The 20,912-nt window shown below is 40.4% G+C and overlaps 3 protein-coding genes across 3 annotated transcripts; 1 reads left to right on the forward strand and 2 right to left on the reverse strand.

The window, feature by feature from the left end:
- Nucleotides 1-704: 704 nt before the first annotated feature.
- On the reverse strand, nucleotides 705-4,977 carry ccdc51 (coiled-coil domain containing 51). The gene is made up of 7 exons (XM_085776829.1): nucleotides 4,860-4,977; nucleotides 3,591-3,678; nucleotides 3,271-3,481; nucleotides 3,046-3,183; nucleotides 2,656-2,820; nucleotides 2,202-2,408; nucleotides 705-1,417 (listed from the first exon to the last, which is right to left on the reverse strand). Exons 2-7 carry the CDS (start codon nucleotides 3,593-3,595, stop codon nucleotides 854-856), a joined length of 1,290 nt encoding a protein of 429 aa, XP_085632955.1. The 5' UTR covers nucleotides 3,596-3,678; nucleotides 4,860-4,977; the 3' UTR covers nucleotides 705-853.
- A 45-nt stretch (nucleotides 4,978-5,022) lies between these two features.
- Nucleotides 5,023-7,546, forward strand: tma7 (translation machinery associated 7 homolog). The gene is made up of 4 exons (XM_085776831.1): nucleotides 5,023-5,137; nucleotides 5,724-5,779; nucleotides 6,072-6,159; nucleotides 7,020-7,546. The coding sequence occupies exons 1-4, from the start codon at nucleotides 5,122-5,124 to the stop codon at nucleotides 7,052-7,054; spliced, it is 195 nt and encodes a 64-aa protein (XP_085632957.1). The 5' UTR covers nucleotides 5,023-5,121; the 3' UTR covers nucleotides 7,055-7,546.
- A 1,929-nt stretch (nucleotides 7,547-9,475) lies between these two features.
- On the reverse strand, nucleotides 9,476-13,985 carry LOC146987606 (deoxyribonuclease-1-like). Its single transcript, XM_085777926.1, has 9 exons — nucleotides 13,837-13,985; nucleotides 13,104-13,192; nucleotides 12,661-12,747; nucleotides 12,310-12,422; nucleotides 11,956-12,068; nucleotides 11,474-11,631; nucleotides 10,511-10,607; nucleotides 9,796-9,931; nucleotides 9,476-9,642 (listed from the first exon to the last, which is right to left on the reverse strand). Exons 1-9 carry the CDS (start codon nucleotides 13,945-13,947, stop codon nucleotides 9,476-9,478), a joined length of 1,071 nt encoding a protein of 356 aa, XP_085634052.1. The 5' UTR covers nucleotides 13,948-13,985.
- Between the last annotated feature and the right edge of the window lie 6,927 nt (nucleotides 13,986-20,912).

Consider the following 20,912-nt stretch of genomic DNA (forward strand, 5'->3'; position numbering starts at 1 on the left):
TACTTTTTCAACTTGATTCATAGCCGAGGTGCTGTGATTTTACTATAATTGAAAGAAATACTCAGTCATTTTGCAATTCAATTCAATTTCAATCTAAGCAGCAAGGCCTTAAGGAGATCAACTGATGACAAACATAAACATGGTCTGCAGCCTGAACGGTGGAGCACAGTGATGCACAAGTTTCTTTATGAATCTCTCAGGAGGCAGACTGAGTCAGTTGGTCAGGTCAAATATTATATAAAGGCAACAACAAACCTCAACAGCCTCCAATTGAACATTTAATTCATCATCTATCTTAGTACAGACAGTCAACGACATGACAAACATGAAAACACACAAACATCTCAGAGAGGTCGTTTGAGAATTGGAACTATACTTTTTTGTCACCTTTGTTAATTCACAATTAATCCTGAAAACCTCACTATTCGTTTTTATTCTCCTGTGGTCCCTCTGAGGTTCAGCTGGTCCAACTACTGACAATGCTGATGATCACGAGGCTGAATTAAGTCACACTGGACTAACTCAGTCACACGTACCTAATCATCAATTAAGCCCCTTCATAATTTATAATAAGTGCCCATTAAATTATACCTAAATGCTGTCCAGAGCTGAAAGTCTCTATCAAGGGTGTTGATTTGGTTGTTGTTTAATGTTTTAGATGATTGAAGTGAATCAAACTGGATAAATATTATCTGATATTACTGAGCACCCAGCCTCAGCAGTGCAGTAAATAGCAGCAGCCATGAGCCCAAATCAACACCTGAGACCAGTTTATTAGAGAAACTGGGTCACTTCCCATCGGGTACATAGTGTTACAGTGCATGTGAACATCAGAGTGGAGACACCGTCACGTCTAACCGGCCCCTCTGAGCAGCAGGTAGACGGCAGACACAGTGATGGCGGTGGCAGTGTAGGTGAACACAGCGTTATAGAAAGTGCTTGTCCTGATTCGGTCTCCTAGTGTCCTCCGGGTGTCCTCCAGACGTCTCACCACATCCTCAGGTTCCCACTGGTCTCCTCTCTCTGGAGCTGCTGGCAGCCGCTCGCCTGCCGGTGCGTCTGCTGCCTGTGGCGTGGCGTCCAGCAGCCTCCTCACCACAGACAACTCACTCTCGACTCGGCCGAGTCCTTGCTCCAGCTGTCCCAGCTGTGGCGGGAGGGACTCCAGGAGGGACTGAGTCTTTTGGCTGCCGACACGGAGGTCTGTTAAGGCGGACAGAGGTGCAGTGAGCGAGTCTGGGGTCGGACTTCCTTTGCCGCCCCTCTGTGTGAAGGCGTCGGACAGAGTGACCCTGAGGCTGTCGATGAGCGTCCGGAGCTCGTCCTGTTGGGAGCGGTGGTTTCCAGCCTGGACTCTGAGGGCTTCCTGCAGGCTCTCTGGACCTTTCTGGGCCTCCAGCAGCAGACCCTTCAGCTCCTAGGAGGAAGAACGAAGATACGTCAGCTGAAACCATGCCGGCACAGTAAGCACAAAAAATAAAATCATACTGTGATTATTTCAGCAGATACATAGACTGCAGTTTCTTTTTCATTGATTGTTTATTTTTTATTTTCACTGTAGAAAAATGTTTTTCAGTACTTGTTGTCGAAACAGAAGAGGGTTAAAAAAAATTAGATGATATATATGTCTGTCAGCTGTTTCACTGTGTTGTCATGTACCGTATGTTGTCACTGGTGCTGTGGATGTTGTTGTGTATACCATTGTCTGTCTTGTGACATATGTCCTTCATTGTGCAGTCTGTGAAAACAAATTTCCCCATGGGGGACAAATAAACTTAATCTAATCTAGTGGTCCCTTGAGGGTTGAATATTATCCAAGAAAAGGATTATAAAAGAAAGAAATTAAAAAGAAATAAAATAAAGAAAATATAGCCGCAAGCGGCAATCTGCGGGTTCTAACCTGTTCCGCCCAAACCAGCGACCCTGACCCTCACCCGCCGCAGCCAAACACATCACCCGCTCACCCGCCACAGCCGACGACATCACCCGCTCTGTCCCTGAAGGCTCCATGCAATACATGCCCATTACAAGCCCCAGGTTTCTCCAAACCGGCTGTTCGGTTACACTTTTATGACGTTTGTGGCGCCCCCTATGTGCCAATCTGCCAATGTAGCCCAGGCTGGAACTGAGATCCGCTGGTGTCCTGAACATCAACCTCAGCAGAAAGCAGCAGCTGGACCGTCACCACAATCTTTCCTCACCTGCAGGCGGACGCGGTTGACGTACGTCGATCCCATGACTCCAATCAGGGCTCCGAGCACCGAACCGATGACGGACCAGTTCTTGGTCCGCTCTGCTCTCGTCCTCTCCTTCTCGTGACTCTCCCTGACGCCTGCAGAAAACAAGGCAAACTTCTCCCTCTCAGTTTCCTCCGCGTTCTCATACGCCGTCCGGAGACGCCGCTCCTCCTGCATCAGGAGAGAACATGAGACAGTTTAATCAGCTGATCCGTTACTCTCATGCTAAACTGTCGGGACTAATAAGTACATTTCCAACATTATCAATCCAATACATATGATTCTGCAGAATAAATTTACCTCCACATCCTCTCCTGGTCTCAAACTAGCGGGATCGTCAACACTATAAAACCTCACACAGCCACAGAGCAGTTTCTAACCCTCCTGTTTAATGTGAATTCTCACCGCCTCCACTGACCTGCAGCAGTTTGTGTTCCAGCGTGGCCAGCTCCAGGTAGTGAGTCTCCTCCCTGGACACTCTGTCCAGCCGGTCTCGGACCTCCTTTAGTCGACCCTGCAGGGCCTCCAGACTGACATGGGCCTCACGCACGATCCCTCTGGCAACCATGAAAGCTGCCTCAGCCTAAACAACACACAGACATGCAAGATTCAAGAACATACACACATACCCGTGTCATGCAGCAGTTCTTCCCAGGCAGCACAAGTAACAGTAACAGGGAACAGTTTTAAAGAGGTGTTGATGCAATTTATGGTCATTTTAGAAGCTTTAGTTTGTGATGTGTTGAATTGTTTTGTGTGTCTACCCCCATCACATCAGTGTGGGTGGAGCTTCTTACTGTCTGCTGACCTCAGTGACCTTGGTCTGAGCCTCGCGGACCTCGTTAAGCCCGACAAACTCCTCATATCTGCCCCACCAGTAGTTGACTGAGGCCGTGGCAGTTTGAGCTGACCTTTGACCCCACTGCCGCCCCAACTCCCCTGCACTCTGCAGGAGGGAGAGAAGACGATGTTTCAGTGTGGTTCTGTGATTTCATGGAAAACATATGTTCATACAGTTTCCAGATTCCTGTACCTGTAGGGCGGCCAGGGCGCGCTCCTTCGCCACCTCGGCACCACCCTTCCCACCAGGAGGTGGTGGGTGAGTGGGTGGAGGAGGGGCAGGCTGTTGGTGAGCACTGTAGGTTCGGACCGGAGGGATTCTGCCGGCGATCGAGCCAGGCAGGGAGAGGCGGGACAGACAGCACGAGCCATGAGCCCGGAAAGAGATCCGTAATCCTCTGTACCTGATAGAGTAAAGACACTGATAATCGTCAGCGTTATCAATGCATTTTGTGTAGAGCTGCACATTAAACTAGTGTCTCTCTTGTACTGGATAAACTTGTGCAGAAGTACCTCATTGAGAAGAGCAGCAGTCAGACGTGCAGCTTGAAAACTGTGAGAGCTTCTACTGCCGCTACAGAGTTGACATTGGAAGAGGCGCCTGTAAACAACAACAGTGACAAGCAATAAATTAGATGATTCATATACTGTCAACTGTAAATCAAAAAGTTAGGGATATTCGACTTTCGCGTGAAAGTAAAATGTTCATGCTACTGTGATATTATATGATGAAAGTAGAATATTTAAGTAGAAGTATAGAATAGTAATTTCTTCATCTCAAACAATTTATTGAAATTTCATCTGAAAGTTGAATATCCCTAACTTTTTGTGAGTAGGCCTGTTGTACTGTATCAGCTAGAGGTGTAATGTTGTGTCAGAGGAATCTGACAACTGACTGAACAGGGCCCAGCTTTTAAAAATATTCCCAGTACAAACTCGGCAACCCATCTGTGTTAATTTTTCAAACTTTTTTAGTTGTTCAAAATGGATCATATTGATCATTACACATTTAAGCTCTACAATAAGTGACTTTAATGTTCAAAGCTAAAAATAAGTTTCTGTATAACTTCATTCTGCAGCAGGACAAGACCAAACACTGAGCTAGCATCAGGGAGTCCAGGGGGTCTAGATCCAACATAGTCTTTATTTCATCATCAGTCCTGGATCATATGAAGATCCAGAAGACACTGAGATAGACCAAATCTACAGAGAAGCTGTTGCAGGTTCTCCAGGATGCTGGAGAAACCTGTCAAGTACATTGAACAACTACTGTATGTGGGTCACTGTGAAGGACATAACAACAGGGGGACAAAAAAAACCTACTGTGCTGTTAATGTAGAATTTATGTGAAGTGGCATCACTTACACCTGTACTAAATTATGGTTATTTATGCTGAACACACGGCCAACCTCGTAGCCACAAATAAGAGTACAACATAGGAGGAAATATAGGCTAATCAACATGGACTTTACACACAGCATGACCTCACACGTAGCTGTGTGAACTGCTCTCATTGTGCTGCGAGAAAACTATTGACATGCAACAGCGTTAATAGTGACTGGCACGTCAGATGAATATTCAGACAGACTGTATGAAGACAATATTTACAGTACAGCATTAAGTGTTTATATCACAGTTATTCTCCTCCTTTCCATGCCTCATTCCCACCTGACCGGCCGGCATTTAGCTCCACGTTTCTGGCAGGTAAAATGAGTTTCCAAACGTGTAAAACTGTATATTAAATCCATTTAGACCTGTGATGATGTGTCGAGATAAGATTACCTTCTTTCGTCGATGTCGTCGAAGCATTAATGTCACATAGATGAACTTTATTGTGGCTAACCAGCTAGCATCTCTAATGAAAGTGCTAGCATCCGGGTGATTGTTTTCGTTCAGGCACGTAGTAGTGGCCATTCTATTTCCGGTTAGAACTCGCCGGGGTCCTGACAGCGCGGATTAGAACTGAGGCAGCCGTCCGTTCTGTTCTACAGTTCCACAGTTCCACATCTCTGTCTCTTAGAAACAGCTCGAAACAGCTATCAGCATGTCTGGCAGAGAAGGTGAGACATCTCCTTTCGTCTGATGGTCACATTTACACCCAGGGCCAATGTAAAGGACGCCGGCGTGATAAAGCTCAGTGAAGCGAGTTTCACGGGCTGGAGGCTAGTTGTTAGCTTGTTAGCTTGCTGTAACTAACGGCTGCTTGAGAGAGCGCGAGGCTGATAGATAGCCCCCTCTATCTTTCACCAAACTAAACAATGGGCTTTTATCTGTTTACTGCAGGTTATTGTAAATATACACACACGAAGGACAGTGGGTTTAAACCACGTACACGACTAATTGGTCAGCGAACAAAGTGTTAGGCTCATGGCCTCAGTAAATGACTCATAATTAAGCTAGCTGAATCTTTTACAAACACAATTTATTTGTTATTTACAGGGAAAACAATGCTTTGAATTTTAAAGCTGCCCTCCCGTTTCACCAAATACACGCTGGTGCATATTACATTAAACGACAGTTCTACTAATAAGTCATAGAGCACCTGCTTGACGATATTTATATTGTCTATGGTTGTATCACATTTTTCCACATGAGCACTTTTCGCAAATCGTGCTGACAAAACAACCTTTATTTTATCGTCCTCAGGAGGTAAAAAGAAACCACTGAAGGCACCCAAGAAACAAAACAAGGAAATGGATGACGTAAGTATTTTTGCCTTTTCAGATGGATCAATAAGTCGATTATTTGTGTAATAGTCCATACTAAAAAAAAGCACCTCATATATCTTCAAATGCCGGTTTGTACGTGATTTTATTGAAGCAATAAGATGAATTGGACCATGTCTGCTATTGGTTTCTGAGAATCAGTGTCACTTAACTTATTCAGATTTTAATTTCACAAATAATTGAAACCTAAATTTAAGCGAGGCATAAAATGAAAGAAATCGTTTGACGAGTTTAGTTGAAGGATTGTAAACTGAGTGTGTCCCTGCAGGATGATGTGGCCTTCAAGCAGAAGCAAAAGGAAGATCAGAAAGCTATGGAAGCAATGAAGGCCAAAGCTTCAGGAAAAGGACCGCTAGGTAAGACAGAGGGGTGGATGGGGAACGTTTCTCATCATGACTGCCCCTTTAATCACCCATACATACAGACAGTGAAGCCATAAACAACCATAGGATTTCGATTCATAAATAGACAGTGCTATGGTTTTGATCAGGGTGGCGGTGTGGCACCAGTCTTGTCATGACCACAATGACCAGTGCAGAGTTGCAGCCAGTGATGCCAAACAGACAGTGAATGCACATAAGCACACACGCATCAAAGCACAAGCAAGCATAAAACACACTGCAAGGCAATGTCTTCTTCAGTATTGTTTGTTCATCAGTCTCATTATTACATTTCATGCTATATCATCAACATATCAGCTTATAATGTGATTTTAAAAAAAAGAAGAAGAAAAGAAAACATGTTTTTAAACAAAAACATTGATGTTATGTAAAAGAAGAAGAATGTGAGATAAAGTGGAGTTTCCTGTTATACATGCCACATATACACTGAAATAACTGAGGTGGGTATATGCTAACTGGTAAGTGCTGCTTTTGCAATCCGGCACTCGGTGTCAGAAGAAGGGTCATCTTATACAGGTTTCTCAAATGTTGACATAACCCTACTCAAATCATGCTATGATGATATTGACTGCTCTCAAAGGAAGTCCCATTGTATGGAAATGTGCAATGATAATAAAAGCATCTAATCTAGAAATTGTCAATAGAAACTCAAACTGACCTCAAATTTGCTTTATATTCTATTTTTCAGTCATTAACGCATGAACAACTCTTTAAGAATTTAAAACCTAGTGTTATGTGTGGCCACATTTGTGACAAGTTGTATGAAACTTGCCATATAAGAGGTTTCATTATCTGTCTCCTTTTTTCCCCTCCAGGTGGCAGTGGCATCAAGAAGTCCGGCAAGAAGTAAAATCTGAATGTGGCGATGGTTTTTGTTTGCTCCCTGGGCTTGCTTCCTGTGTCTGAGATGTTTGTATGGTCACTGAAAGACTCTAGTTTGCTCTGTTAAGCACGAACCCTGTCAAACGCAAATCCCACCCTGCTCCTGCAGCAGTGAACATATACAGAAAGAGAAAGAGTCTAATAGTTTTCAGGGACAGGAATATCTGTTACCAGACAGGCCTGGTACACGCAACTTAACTCCCCAATGGTATGTAATTAGAGGTTTCACACTGATATTTGTTGTTAAGGACATGTTACCCAGTCATACTCACTGACCATCTTCCTATGCCGTTTAGAAATGGTCTGAAGCTCAGAAATGGAGCCGTGAAACAATCCTGATCTCCGCTGTATCTTTTATGTCCATGTGAAACTTTAATACAAATGCAAAACACCCTGAGCTCTTTTTTCTTCTTTTTATTTTATTGTAAAGAGGGAGATACCAATAAAGTTTTTGTAATTACCACGTGTTAAGTTAATTCTTCATTTGCCGAAAAGGAATTCATCAAGCAACCCCAACCATGAAACCACATTTTAAGTAACAAAAGTGTGATTTATTTTCCGCCTTTAAACTTCAGATCAGATTCAGAGTCCACCAAGTCTTAATCCAAAAGCAGATGGCAAGAAGCTGTAGGTTGTCAAACATGTGAGTAGAAATGATCAAGGTCAAATTTGACTATTGTAATTGTACTATGTCTAAAATGTTATGAGCATCGACCTCTGTCAAATCACTTATATTTACACTACACATAAAGTTTGATTCACATGTGGTCGATTGGGCATTAAAGGTTTCTCCTTGAGTCCCAATTCACATGCTTCCTGGAAACATTTGCTAAAACATTAGCCTATACATGGTGCTAGAAATATTCAAACCCTTTACTAAGGTAAAAGACTACTGTAATCTAGAAGTACTCCGTTAGGGATAAAATTTACTTATTCAATGAAATGTACACACATCTACCATCTTTACATTTAAAGCAGAAGTAAACAATCCGGTTGTTTCGGCTAATGCTGCGTTCCAGGCAGGCTTTTGAAACCGTAAATTACAGCTTCAAGTCACAACTTACGACTTTGTAGCGTTTCAGGCAACCCACTCGTGTTTTTTCGACCTGTTTTGCCTGTGAAAGTCACTATAACGGCCACTCGTAACTTCCGACCGGTTCTCGTACCAGATCGAACTGGTACGACTTCACAGGTCGGAAAAACACGAGTTACGGGCTGCCTTGAACGCACCATAACAGTCCTTGTCCCGACGTCACCACATTCACGGCGTCCCTTGGCTGCACACACAGCCCTGCATGCCGTTCTCTCTCCTCATTGGATAAAAACTGTAGGATACGATAAATGTTTTCTCCTCGGCTCAGAGCAGAGCAGAGGGACTGACAGACCCGTGTTTCAGACCAAACACTCTATGTAAGTGATTGCTGTCGGAAGATATAACTATTTAAGACTTATATTAACACAAATATTCCGCTTACTTCTGCTTTAATTTAATTGAGAATGCGTGTTTAAGTCATATTTTATAGAAATGCTTGCACATAAAGATTTATAGATTTCACTCTTAAAGGGACAACAACGAGTTTGTATTTGGTTATAAAAAAGTCTCACATTAATGTGGATGAATCTACGCTACCCACACTGGCTTGCCTTGTACATTTGTATACCACTGATGTAGCACACCATGAAAATGTATTATTTAGTTAAGGGATTCTTTGCTCAAGTCTCCAAGTTTTGTATTTTGTAGTTGAATGACTTTCTTCCCTGATGAATGGAACAAGTTAAATTACTGTTGTCCTACAAAAGGAGATATCTGGTGGTTTGCATGAACAGGTAGCCAGGGATGGTGACAAATTCCTGGCTATCTTTTTATACCGCGCTTTTCTTACAAGTGAGGAAATAGAATATTATAGTTCACATGATAAGGTTAAAAAACATTAGTATTTATCATCTCTAAAGTGTATTTATTGCATGTGATCGGGTACGTGAGTGAGTGACATTATATTTCTTCTCCACTGTGGTTGAGATAAAAACGCAGTAAAGCAGGCCGCCATTCATCGTTAACTCTTTCCTTTATTAGTGATACATTTTCAAATAGAAAAGTCGTCTCAAACTTGAGCATTCTCTGCATCTTGTAAATTAAAGTTTACTGAAGACACTGTCAACATGATGACATTTCAAGACAACTGACCATGTGACCAACTGTAGTTGAGTAACATGTGAAATTGCCTCCATTGATACAGTGGTTACTTCATACAAATGTACAAACAAACAGCACTACACCAGGACGGCTCTGGGTTCATCAGGGTGAACCGTTGTGGTTCTGGGGGTACTGGGTTACAAGTTTATGGTTATGTTTGTCGTTTGTGGATCTGGCCTCCTGAGTTTAAACATCCTATGTGTTGTTCATCTTGGCTATTTTCTGATTAAGGATCTTGATCTCCAGGCCGATCTTCTCCCTCTCCAGCAGCAGGTTTCCTCTCTTCATCTGCAGCAGATTCTCATCCACGGCAAAGGGCACCTGTGGTGGTGGCGCCTGAACCAGCTGCTGCAGGTCCACATCTGTACAGATGAAAACACATGATTCATTCAGTCATGCAGGTATGAACAGTTTTAATACGCAGCTAAGTTTTTAATGTCTGTGTTGTTCGTTTTTGTTGGTGTTCTTTTATTTTAAAATGTCTGTGTTGCAGGTGGAGCGTCCTTGAAGAATACAGGTATTATTGGCTGCAATGAAACACCTGTAAAACTGAATATATACATAATGCTGGTTACCATCCTCATCATCTGATGTTGGAGTTATGGACTTCAGCGTCACCTCCACAGGGTAATGGTCGCTAACATCGAGAGCCTAGAAAATAAACAGTTATTTATTGATTGACAGTCACTGTGGGAGCAGTGAGAAGCTTAGTGTGAAACAATTATAAGTACGTAACTAAGTAGTGAACACATTTCAGTCCTATTATTATTAGACCCATTAACTTAATAATTCTGCTTTTTTTCTTCATCATTTAAAAAAAAGAGAGAGTAAAGAATAGTAACTGCACTTCATAAAGCTTTTTCTAGCGCCATCTATGGGCCAAAATGCCAACTTTGTACACACAAGTTAATTGGCTGACTCACCATGACATCGGTCGTTCCCATTAAATATTTCTGAACACTAAGGCAATATTTTGCACATGAGCCTAAAAGATAAGATCGGCATATATATAACTATATTGTCTTAAACTCTTACAGACCAATGTTAAATGTTGATTCATTTACAGCTGCATAATCTGGTTCCTGTCTATCTCAAGTGCTACTGTCAATAAAGGCCAAAAGATATGACTAACAAAAATATTGGATATCTGGATTATGAATTTAACACAGTGTTTCTGGCAGAGTATTTCAGCCGAGCTGCATGCTGAGGCTCTATGAAACAAGTCCTGACCTGCTCCTCACTGAGGCCGTAGGCCTTATGGAAGTTGAAGGGTTTGGCAGAGTTTGGTACCACAGCCTGGAGCATGTCGTTGCCGTAGATCACAATCCTAAACAGAGACATGCAAGTCACAGTCAGCCAAGTATTATACAGTACACCTGTTCATCTGAATTTCAGGCACTTTGAAGAAACCCTATCCCTGTCTATCAATCTATTATCTTACCTTCAGATTTAACAGATAGATTTAAGTATCATCAAGTTTCTGAAAGTTGCACTATTCCTTTACGTCTTTATTTCAGGCTGATAAGAGAGCTGATACTGTACTTGTTCTACTTAAAGTCAAGATTGAGACATTAGCAGCCTGTGATTAATCTTAAAACAGGTATTAAACAGCATCATTATAACCTAATGATGCCATTATAAACAACATCTTCTTATTATAAAGTGCGAGTGGTTTTTATAAAGGTAGTATGAACATCTAGGGTCCTATAATTTGTAAAGGGCACTGAGATTTCTTCAGAATTTAATGCATTTTGCTGTTTGTTTGACATTGTAATTTATTTTTTATTTTGTTTTCTATTGCTCTTTTTTGTGGAATTGTACAGGGTTTATTTTAGTCAAATACAAGCAGGTGTTGATTTATCACAGGATTAACTTGGTTATGTACATATAAACATATACAGACAGTTAGACGCTCATTACCTGCAGAAAGCAGTGGAGATAAGAAAACAAGTTCTTTTACAAGATAATCTGTAAATTGGAGAATTAATCTGACAAACATATGTTTTCTTTTATTTTCTTCTTGTAAGAATATTAGTAAAATATTATTTTGTAATTTAATTTATTTTATGTATCTGCTTTTGCTGATATTTGTAAAAACAGAGGACACCACATAAAGTAATGTGGAATCAGACTGATATGACAGAAATAAAAAATGAATGAATCTAGTGCACCACCGGTATTTGTGTGTGTTACCTGTCGTAGGTGTGGTCGTTTCTGGAGCTGGCTGTGGTGTCGACGTCATCTTTGATCAGCCAGTGGAAGTTCTTGTCGCTACGGATGCTGATCTCCTTCATCTCTTTCGTGGAGACGTAGGAGCCGTCAGCGTTGAAGTCGCCCAGGATCATGACGTTCTGGAGCGGAGAGGAGGCAGAGCAGCAACAGGTGTCAGCAACAACCAACAGGTCTGTGACCCTGACAGGTGAAGGGGTCTACTACTACAGTAAACATGCATTTCAGACAGTTATCCAATAGCTCTGCCATCATCATAAACTCACTCATGTTTTCTATGGCTATACAATACCAGGATTCAAATAACGCTGTGCAAAACACACAAATATTTGCAATTTTTATTTAAGCTTGAAACTTTTAATAAAAGTTTTTTTTTCTTTTGTACATTATGTAAACATCTTAACAAAGTACTTTTGTACATCAATCTGATGATGTCATGTCCTTACATCAGTCTTCCACTTCTTCTTGACCTGCAGGAAGACTTGGTAAAGTTCATCCAGCTCCTTGTCCGAGTCAGTTGGTTTGGTGTGAACTGGGATCATCACGAGATCCTTCAGCACTACGGTGGGTGCACACACACACACACACACGCACATTAGATAGATGTATCTGAGGTTTTCTCCCCTATATAACACTAATTACATGCAAATGTAACTCTAAATCCAGAGTCTGAGCTATGATGAAAAGAGGTGAGAACAACAAGGTGTTATGTTATGTTTTGTTTTTGAGATATTCCCAAAGATGCAGATATTTTGACATCTTTAGTATTTCAAGTTTTTGTGTGTATCTGTGTCTTCTACCTGTATTGAGGCATTTGAATCGCAGGATGTAGGGATCTCTTGCAAAAACATCTTCTCCCACTGTTGACTCGTCATCAAACTGAAAAGACCCCACGAGGTTGACCATGTCATCTCTGCACAAACACACAGACATGCAATAAGTGAGAAATGAAGACTTGTTATAATAGTTTTATATAATAACACTAAAACATGGCATTTCTGATAATTTCACCAATTTTAATATTGTTCCTATGGATAAAATTTGGACTTTTTTCTGTTGTGAAATCCTCTGGGAACACTCTCATGCTGACAAACTGCTGTGCAGCCTCTATTAACCTCCTTTATGACTCCACCACTTTTTTCACCTCTCACCTGTACAGGAACATAAACTGCTCCTTGTAGCGTGTTCGACCCAGACGAGTGCTGATCTGCAGAGTGTAATGATGCTTTTTGTTCGCTCTGTACAAAGAGAAAGACAGACACCTTTTAAAGCATTTGAATACTTGTAAAAAAAATAAAAATAATGACATTCCTGTCAGTGAAAGTGGAAATGCACCTTATTCTGACATGGGAATATTCACTTGTCATAACCTCTGTCACGCCGGATAATCAACTTCAATTAGCTACTTTTGTTGTGTTTACGGATTGCTAGCAGTTTACTCCGACACACCTATAAAAGGTGGCATTGGTGACATTAAACCTGTTTACTGTCATCATGCTAGTGTTGTCTTTGGATGCACGTTATGTTGAAGTAAGCCTTATTAATTATTTAATTGTATTTAATGATAATGGTAATAACAGAAACAAACACTCACTTGTTGAGTGCATCCAGCAGGACATCTACAGATTTGCCGCTGGCGTCCACCACCTCCAGGATCAAAATGATGTCATAACGGGACACAATCTGAGGAACGGAGAGAGACGGAGGCTGACGTCAGTGTCATATCCATTTAACAAATACAGTCTGAAGTACATATGATCAAAAACTAGAATATGACTGAAGTCCTTCACAGACTATTTGCATTCTGCCATTTGCCTATCTGATCACTTTGCGCTATTACATAATTTTTATTTCACAGTCAAATTCACAGCTCAGCTGCTGCGTTTAGTGACTGAAACATGATCAACAAAAGTCTACAGATTATCCAGTGAGCTCCTTTCATACCCACAATGACAAAATTACCTAATCAAACAGTGGCTGTGCTGTAATTACAGCTATTTATTTGAAAACTGATAGCTCAGACAGGAAGGAAATAATTCTTGAAATGTGTGCTGATCAAGGAGGAAACTCCAACATTTGGCTGATTGACCGATGGTACAGTATAACCCTGTCACCAGATATGAGTAATGTAGAGTTTACTTCTTATTAATCATCTTATATGTTTATTATTTAGTTGTTACTTGTTACAGTAACAGAGTATTTGACCATTTTTATTGTTCAGGTTCCTAGAGTTGACCAACAAAAAATGATATTATTCTTCACATTAAAAAAGAGTTTTTTATAATAGCAGGTGACAGTGTGTGTGTTTTCATTCTGGCTGACGTTACCTTGACCAGGATGTTGAGAATATCTGGGTCTGACACCTTCTTTTTTCCAAACCTCTGGATGTTAAAAGATGCTACCTTCATGTTGGCTGTGGAGAGAAAAGACACAGACATGAAGGAGTCGGAACATTATTGGAATTTTAATTAGTTTGTTTGTGTCTGGAAACACCATGTACAGGCCGGTGGAAATATTACTGTAGTGTGTTTGTGTGTGAGAAGGGTTGTGTGTGAAGGTGTGTGCCTCGTAAAACCTGGCGACAGCTCACCTTGCCTGAGGCCCATGTAAGAGAACACTTAAAGCAGATATCAGTGGCAGGGCCGTTTCGGCTAATGCTGTGTTCAAGGCAGGCTTTTGAAACCGTAAGTTACAGCTTCAAGTCACAACTACGACTTGGTAGCGTTCCAGGTAACCCGTAGCTCGTGTTTTTACCGTCCTGTTGTCTGTGAAAGTTCCCTATAACGGCCACTCGTAACTTCCGACCCGTGAACTCGTACCAGATCGAACTGGTATGACTTCACAGGAAGGAAAAACACAAAGTACGAGTTTCCTTGAACGCACCATGAGTTAGCAGCCCCCGCCCTTGTCAGGCATCAATTGGTCCTCGTGCTACGTCACCACATTCACGCGCATCCCTTGGCTGCACACACAGCCCTTCATGCCATTCTCTCTCCTCATTGGATAACACTTGTATCCCACAAGGAAAATTTTCTCCTCGGGTTACAGCAGAGCAGAGTGACGGAGAGACTCGTGTTTAGGCTGAAATACTTCATGTAAGTGATTGCTGACGGAAAATAGGACTATTTGGGACTTATATTAACAAGAACATTCCACTGATATCTGCTTTAACATGAACCGCAAACAATCAGAACATGCTCCTTCTGCTTTAACTGCACACTACACGGTTCATTAAGTCTGCTTTAGTTACTGAAAAGATACTTAAATGTCAATGTAGGGAAATTCATTTTGGACTCAGCATGCAGATGAAATGTATGTATATGTATCACATTTCTTTAACAACATGTACACATATAAGTAATTTGTAAAAAAATAAAAAAATAAAAAAAAAGATATGATTTTATATGTAGATTTATACAGTATGTAGTGTAGTAGATCTATGTTACATAAATATACTGTATATCCATCCTTAAGCCTGTCAGTGTATGTACATATATAATATTGTGTACCACCTTCCCTGAATGTGAAGATAATTTATGAAATAAGAAAAACATACAGTACATAAATATAGATATTATATGTATGTAATTTTTTTATTTACATATAAATTCATCTAATCTGATCTAATCTTATATCTACACTTACACCTTTTCAATATATGTAGCCTACAAACAGCTGACTTACCATTGTAGAGGAATTTTGAACAACTATATAAACACATAACAAACCAACATATTAAGAAAACTAAAAGTGAGATGACACAACATCATACTGCAGGGAAGTTTATATGGTTTACAATAGGCTGAAAATAAAAATTACATGACAAAAATTGTGAATACTCAAAAATGCACAACCCTTGATATATTATTCAATTTTATGCATGAAAAAAGTTTAAAATATGCAAGAGATTAGACGCCAAAAACGCAAAAATGTGCTTTGGTGCAACAAAGGGTCAAGAAAACTAAGTGAGATTGCATGGCATCATACTGTAGGGAAGTTAAACTCAAGAGGCAATACAGACATTAACTGAAAGGTTATCTAGCCTTTCTCCCCCTAAACACTCTCATTAACATCACAAGCTGCATTTCCACCTACACTCAGTCCTGTTCTCAGAGGAAAATATTTTGGACTTGTTCAAACAGGTTTAGTCACTACGCCTTTTGTTGCCCCCTCCTAATCCTCCTGTCTCTGATATGACCGAGCCCCTGCCTGCAGCACGCACCGTGCATCAAAAGCCTTTTTCCCCCATTTTGCAGAATTTCTTTCACTTTTGATGATAAAAATACTTGCTGAAATACTTGTAAGTCAAAACAGAAAAAGTAAGTGAGAAAACATTCAGTGAGAGCCTTTTATGGAGTATTTTTACACTCTTTTATTGCTACCTAAAACCCATGAGAACCTATATAAGACACAGCCCTTGCGTTAACTGCAACTGCTCTTACCTGTCTACTGAAACCAAATATTTAAAACTTTTCCTTGAAATTAGTAATTTTCTTTAAAAAAAAAAACATCTTACAATCCAGTATCAAAAACTTGTGACAGCCTTATTGAAATCATTTCAACTTTTGGCTTTATTTTGTCTTCAGAATGTCAGAATAGATTTCATATATAATTACATTTAACCGTTTTACTTAATGATTAGTTATTTACTAAAGGTTATTTAATTAATGACCATTGATGAATCACAGTGATGAATGCCTGCATTGAACAGTTTTTAACACAGAAATGTCACGTAATTATTGCTGACATTATCAAGGCTATTATCATACATTATATATTATATACGTTTGGCAGTCTATTGAGGCGGGTGGGGTTTTGTGCCCACACTATTGGCTGGAAGCCAACCAACTGTGGGGGCTGGAAAGAGGCACACAAAACACAATGATCCTACCCTCCATAATGTTTTCCTGGTGTTAAAGTGAGTGTTTGTGTGTAGCATGTTGTGAAGGAGGTTGTCAAACTAGTATGAATTAGTTGTTACTCAGCTTGACCTCACTAGATACTACCTTTGATAACAGTGTGCCAACAAATACAAACAGACAAACACAGAGACACGGATGTCAAACAAACTACTCAAAACACTGGTTTCAAATGTCAGTGTTGTCCTGACAAGTTTTGTGTCGCATGACTTCAATCCTGTAGCTGCCTTTTGTTTCTTACAAATATTAATTCTCCTTTTGGTGATATCCTGTCTGCTCCGGACTGTGAAATAGTTAATAATCAATAAGTCTCTGATGTCCAAATGGGCATTTTTGTTCCTGGTTTACAACGTTAATGTTAAGGCTCTCTCCTGCAGCAGGAACTTTTCAGGAGCTTGTGTACCGGTAGTTTACTTTAAATACTACCTATAAACTCCTGTTTTTAAGAAAGCTTTTACTGCAGACAACAAGAAACCACGGCTGCTTGTAAACATGCAGAGCAGTCTCTCAAACCGGAGAAAGCAGCTTCTTTAAGGGTTGGTCCATCAACAGTCAAATATCTCGTCAACTGTTAATTAAATTAACTACCATGGGACCTAATCCAACCACACCAACCAGAGCGTTTCCTGATCCAACACTGCTCTGGTAAGACTTTCAGTTTAGGCTCACCACTTGGTGATGTTTCGGGAAAGGTCCTATTTTGGATTTAAAGAAACTAATGTTGACTTTTTTACATTTATATTTTAGGCTTTTTGCACTTTCATTGTGATAGGACAGTGGGAGAGACGGGAAATCAGGGGGGAGGAAGAGACGGGACTGAAATGCAGCGAAGGGCTGTGAATTGGACACGAGCCCAGGCTCCTGCAATTAAGACCTTAGACTAAAGCCTATAGGCTGCGCTCTACAATGTGAGCCAGTGGAGTTCCCTAATATTGACTTTTGAATTTACATGAATTATACATGAATTTACATGTTCAGTAAAGTTTCAGAAGTTTGTTCTGAGGCACTCCGACATGGCTCTGTCTCTGTGTCCAGTATCAGATTCCTGCGAAACAAAACTCCTGATGTTGGATCCACAGAACCTATATAAGACACAGCTCTTGTGTTAACTGCAACTGCTCTTACCTGTCTACTGAAACCAAATATTTAAAACTTTTCCTTGAAATTAGTAATTTTCTTTAAAAAAACAACTTACAATCCAGTATCAAAAACTTGTGACAGCCTTATTGAAATCATTTCAACTTTTGGCTTTATTTTGTCTTCAGGATGTCAGAATAGATTTCATATATAATTACATTTAACCGTTTTACTTAATGATTAGTTATTTACTAAAGGTTATTTAATTAATGACCATTGATGAATCACAGTGATGAATGCCTGCATTGAACAGTTTCTTAACACAGAAATGTCACGTAATTATTGCTGACATTATCAAGGGTATTATCATACATTATATGTTTTATACGTTTGGCAGTCTATAGAGGCGGGTGGGGTTTTGTGCCCACACTATTGACTGGAAGCCAACCAACTGTGGGGGCTGGAAAGAGGCACACAAAACACAACGATCCTACCCTCCATAATGTTTTCCTGGTGTTAAAGTGAGCGTTTGTGTGTAGCATGTTGTGAAGGAGGTTGGGTTAGGGGCTGATTGAGAAACAAGACGTAGTCACTGTTTCACTGAAAGTTTGTTACATAACCTTACAACTGCCCCAATTTTTAAATAAACTTTCCTGTCTTTACTGATAATCTGTCTTGATTTAAATTTACAAAATGTTTGTTTATAGTTAAGGTTTATCTCAACCCGCCCTCTCACTCTTATCTCTTTGCATAATTGTGAAGTTCCTTCAAGGACCCTCTTCAGCTGTTACCAACACGCATCCATCTTCAAGTTATTGTTTTGTTTTTTGTACATTTCAATGAGGTGACAAAAACACAAGAGGAGATGCAGTTGCTAAGTAGCAGACATAAAAGTTGGCCACTGATTTTGTGTTAATAAGTTTTCTGTATGTGTAATATCTGCTGCCTTCAAGTGGCCAAAAAAAAAAAAATCAGTTAATTCAGGATTTAGATTTAGTCTGATGATCTCAGGCTGAGATCACCTAAAACTGCAACCAAACGCAATATTTCAAGTTTTAAGTATCAACACAACTCTATCCTAAAACTGCTATCAAAACATTATTTAAACCATACAATGTTGTCCTTTGTTCTCCTAAATATACGATCACATTGTCAGTGGTGAACCGGTGTGTGCATACATCCAGCAGCAGTTTCACTGTGACTGTTTGTCTGTGTTTACTGTCGACCACATCCTGCAGCTGAACCAATGTAAAAAAGAAAAATACTCATACGCTTTTGAGAGCACTGACATGTTGTACATGAGTCTAATGAACCTGCAGACAGCCTTTAGTGCCATGTGGTAATTTAATAGGCTAGTAAAACCACAGCTGGGTCCGTAACACTAGTTGCTTCTTGGAAACTTTACACCTAAGATAAATGTTTTGGTATGAAAACTACATTGTTCTTGCATTTTATCTGCAGAGTTGGACCAACAGAGGAGAGAAGCTAATGAATGAAGTAAATATTCCAGTACCACAGAGCAGTTTTACTTGTTCAACTTTAAACCAACAACAAGGATCAAATTTAGTCTTGTATCTCTTCAAATAGAACATGTCAACTATAGCATTTTCTCACCTTTCCATGAATCTACACATCAACATACAAGAAAACGGAAAAATACCTGTGTTTTTGGAGATTTTAAAATTCCAATTTCCATCGCTGTTTCAGTTAGATTTGAGTCCCTCTTGTGCCAAAAACAAAACAACAAGATCTCAGGATCTATCAGGAATCCCTCAGATCTCTACTTGTTACTCCAACTGTGTTACTCCACCTGTATTTTGAGTTGCACAGATGGGGGAAGCCAGTTTCTTTGTCTAAAGCCTCTCGGGTATTTCACTGAGGGTGGGAAACCAGACAAACAAACAAACTGTTTCTTACCTGAGTGAGGAGGAGGAGGAGGAGGAGGAGAATCTGCTGCTGCTGCTTCTGACAGGAACTTGGATCAGACTGTGTTTCTCCCAGTGAGGTTGAAGTGAAGTGAAGAAACCCTTGTGGACTCCACGGTCAGAAAAAGCTCCTGGGTCTGCAGTTACAGTAGTGCTGGGGGCAAGTTGTCTATTGAGAGTGATGTGATTGGTTGGAAACCAGCCAATAGTGGGGGCTGGACAGAGGCACACAAAACAGAATCCCGCCCTCCATAATGTTTGCCTGGTGTAAAAGTGTGAATGTTGTGCTTGTGTGTGTCAGAGCTATAATATTGACTGAAATTAATGTGTGGTATTATAAACATAATCACCTAAAGACAGACCGTAAACTAGAGCTTTAATGTCTGTGTGTGTGTGTGTGTGTGTACTTGTGGGACTTTACAGACAGGTAGTTGTTATGGTTAAGGTTTCGCTAACCAGCTGCAGGGAATGCATTAGGTCTCTGAGTGACCTCATAAAGATAGCTGTACAATGAGAGAGTGTGTGCGTGAGAGAGAGAGAGAGAGAGAGAGAGGGAGTTGTCTGCTGCTCGGTTGCTCAGTCGCCACCCTATCAGATGACCTGAACCCACAAAGCAGTGGCATGGCAACCATACAGGAAGTACAAGATATACCCCATAGACTATACACCCTAAACCAGTGTAGATCAAGTAGAGCAGATTAATACTGTACATATACAACTGACACATTGCAGGCTGCAGGGAGGTTTTATTGTATGAATGTTGCAACAGCATCAGGTTGAGCATTGTTGTTGTTCCAAACAAACTAGAAACTGTGTACACACGTAAAATGACTCTCTCCATGGAAGCCGACATCAGCAAAAGCGACTTCACCACACCGCTCACTTCTCGTTACTGCTTGGCGTTGTAATGAGTGTCACGCCCACTGTGTTGCTAATGTTAGTTGATAATTAAGACTGCTGTGTGATGTCTGCCACTCAGCAGCTAATTTGGGTTTCACTAACAAGGTTTAATAACTCAGTAGAAAGCAAAATTGAGTTCCTCATAGAAAACAGAGACAGAAGCAAAACACCTGAGTTTCTTTGGTGCAGATGAATTTTTGTCAAGGAATGACTTCACAGAGGAAACAGTTTTGGAGCTGAACAGGAAACTGGGCCGACTGTTATGCGTGGCAGTGTAAGAAATGCAGCCGGACCACATGCTCCCACATTATGAGCAATTATTTTCACTTAGTAACAACAAGATGTTTGTGTCAGAAAAGCAGAAGAAAACCACTTTTTTATGTGGTTGAGGTCCTGGCAGCATACAGTTATATATTTATTTATGGAGTATGTATTTATTTCATTTTAATTTTGATATGCTCACTTGTCCCTTTTGATTAAACCCAGTTTAAATTCAGTCTAAATTCAATAAACTTGACTTTACTAAACCAAATTTAATGGTGCAGCAGAGCTTGGCCTAATCGCCTTCGATTCAATTTGTTG

The sequence above is a fragment of the Trachurus japonicus genome, chromosome 5, assembly GCF_045865225.1.
Source record: "Trachurus japonicus isolate A0001 chromosome 5, Traja_1.0".
Classification (NCBI taxonomy): domain Eukaryota; kingdom Metazoa; phylum Chordata; class Actinopteri; order Carangiformes; family Carangidae; genus Trachurus; species Trachurus japonicus.

What these genes read in the sequence shown, in the direction of transcription:
- ccdc51 (XM_085776829.1), bottom strand. An exon ending in GCGCCCTGGCCGCCCTACAG is followed by an intron (nt 3,184 to 3,270) that starts GTACAGGAATCT and finishes TCCCTCCTGCAG; the next exon opens with AGTGCAGGGGAGTTGGGGCG. An exon ending in TCAACCGCGTCCGCCTGCAG is followed by an intron (nt 1,418 to 2,201) that starts GTGAGGAAAGAT and finishes TCTTCCTCCTAG; the next exon opens with GAGCTGAAGGGTCTGCTGCT.
- tma7 (XM_085776831.1), top strand. An exon ending in AAAACAAGGAAATGGATGAC is followed by an intron (nt 5,780 to 6,071) that starts GTAAGTATTTTT and finishes GTGTCCCTGCAG; the next exon opens with GATGATGTGGCCTTCAAGCA. An exon ending in TTCAGGAAAAGGACCGCTAG is followed by an intron (nt 6,160 to 7,019) that starts GTAAGACAGAGG and finishes TTTCCCCTCCAG; the next exon opens with GTGGCAGTGGCATCAAGAAG.
- LOC146987606 (XM_085777926.1), bottom strand. Translation starts at nt 13,947, where the DNA reads ATGTCTGTGTCTTTTCTCTCCACAGCCAACATGAAGGTAGCATCTTTT. An exon ending in TTCTCAACATCCTGGTCAAG is followed by an intron (nt 13,193 to 13,836) that starts GTAACGTCAGCC and finishes TCCGTTCCTCAG; the next exon opens with ATTGTGTCCCGTTATGACAT. An exon ending in AACGACCACACCTACGACAG is followed by an intron (nt 10,608 to 11,473) that starts GTAACACACACA and finishes GTCTCTGTTTAG; the next exon opens with GATTGTGATCTACGGCAACG.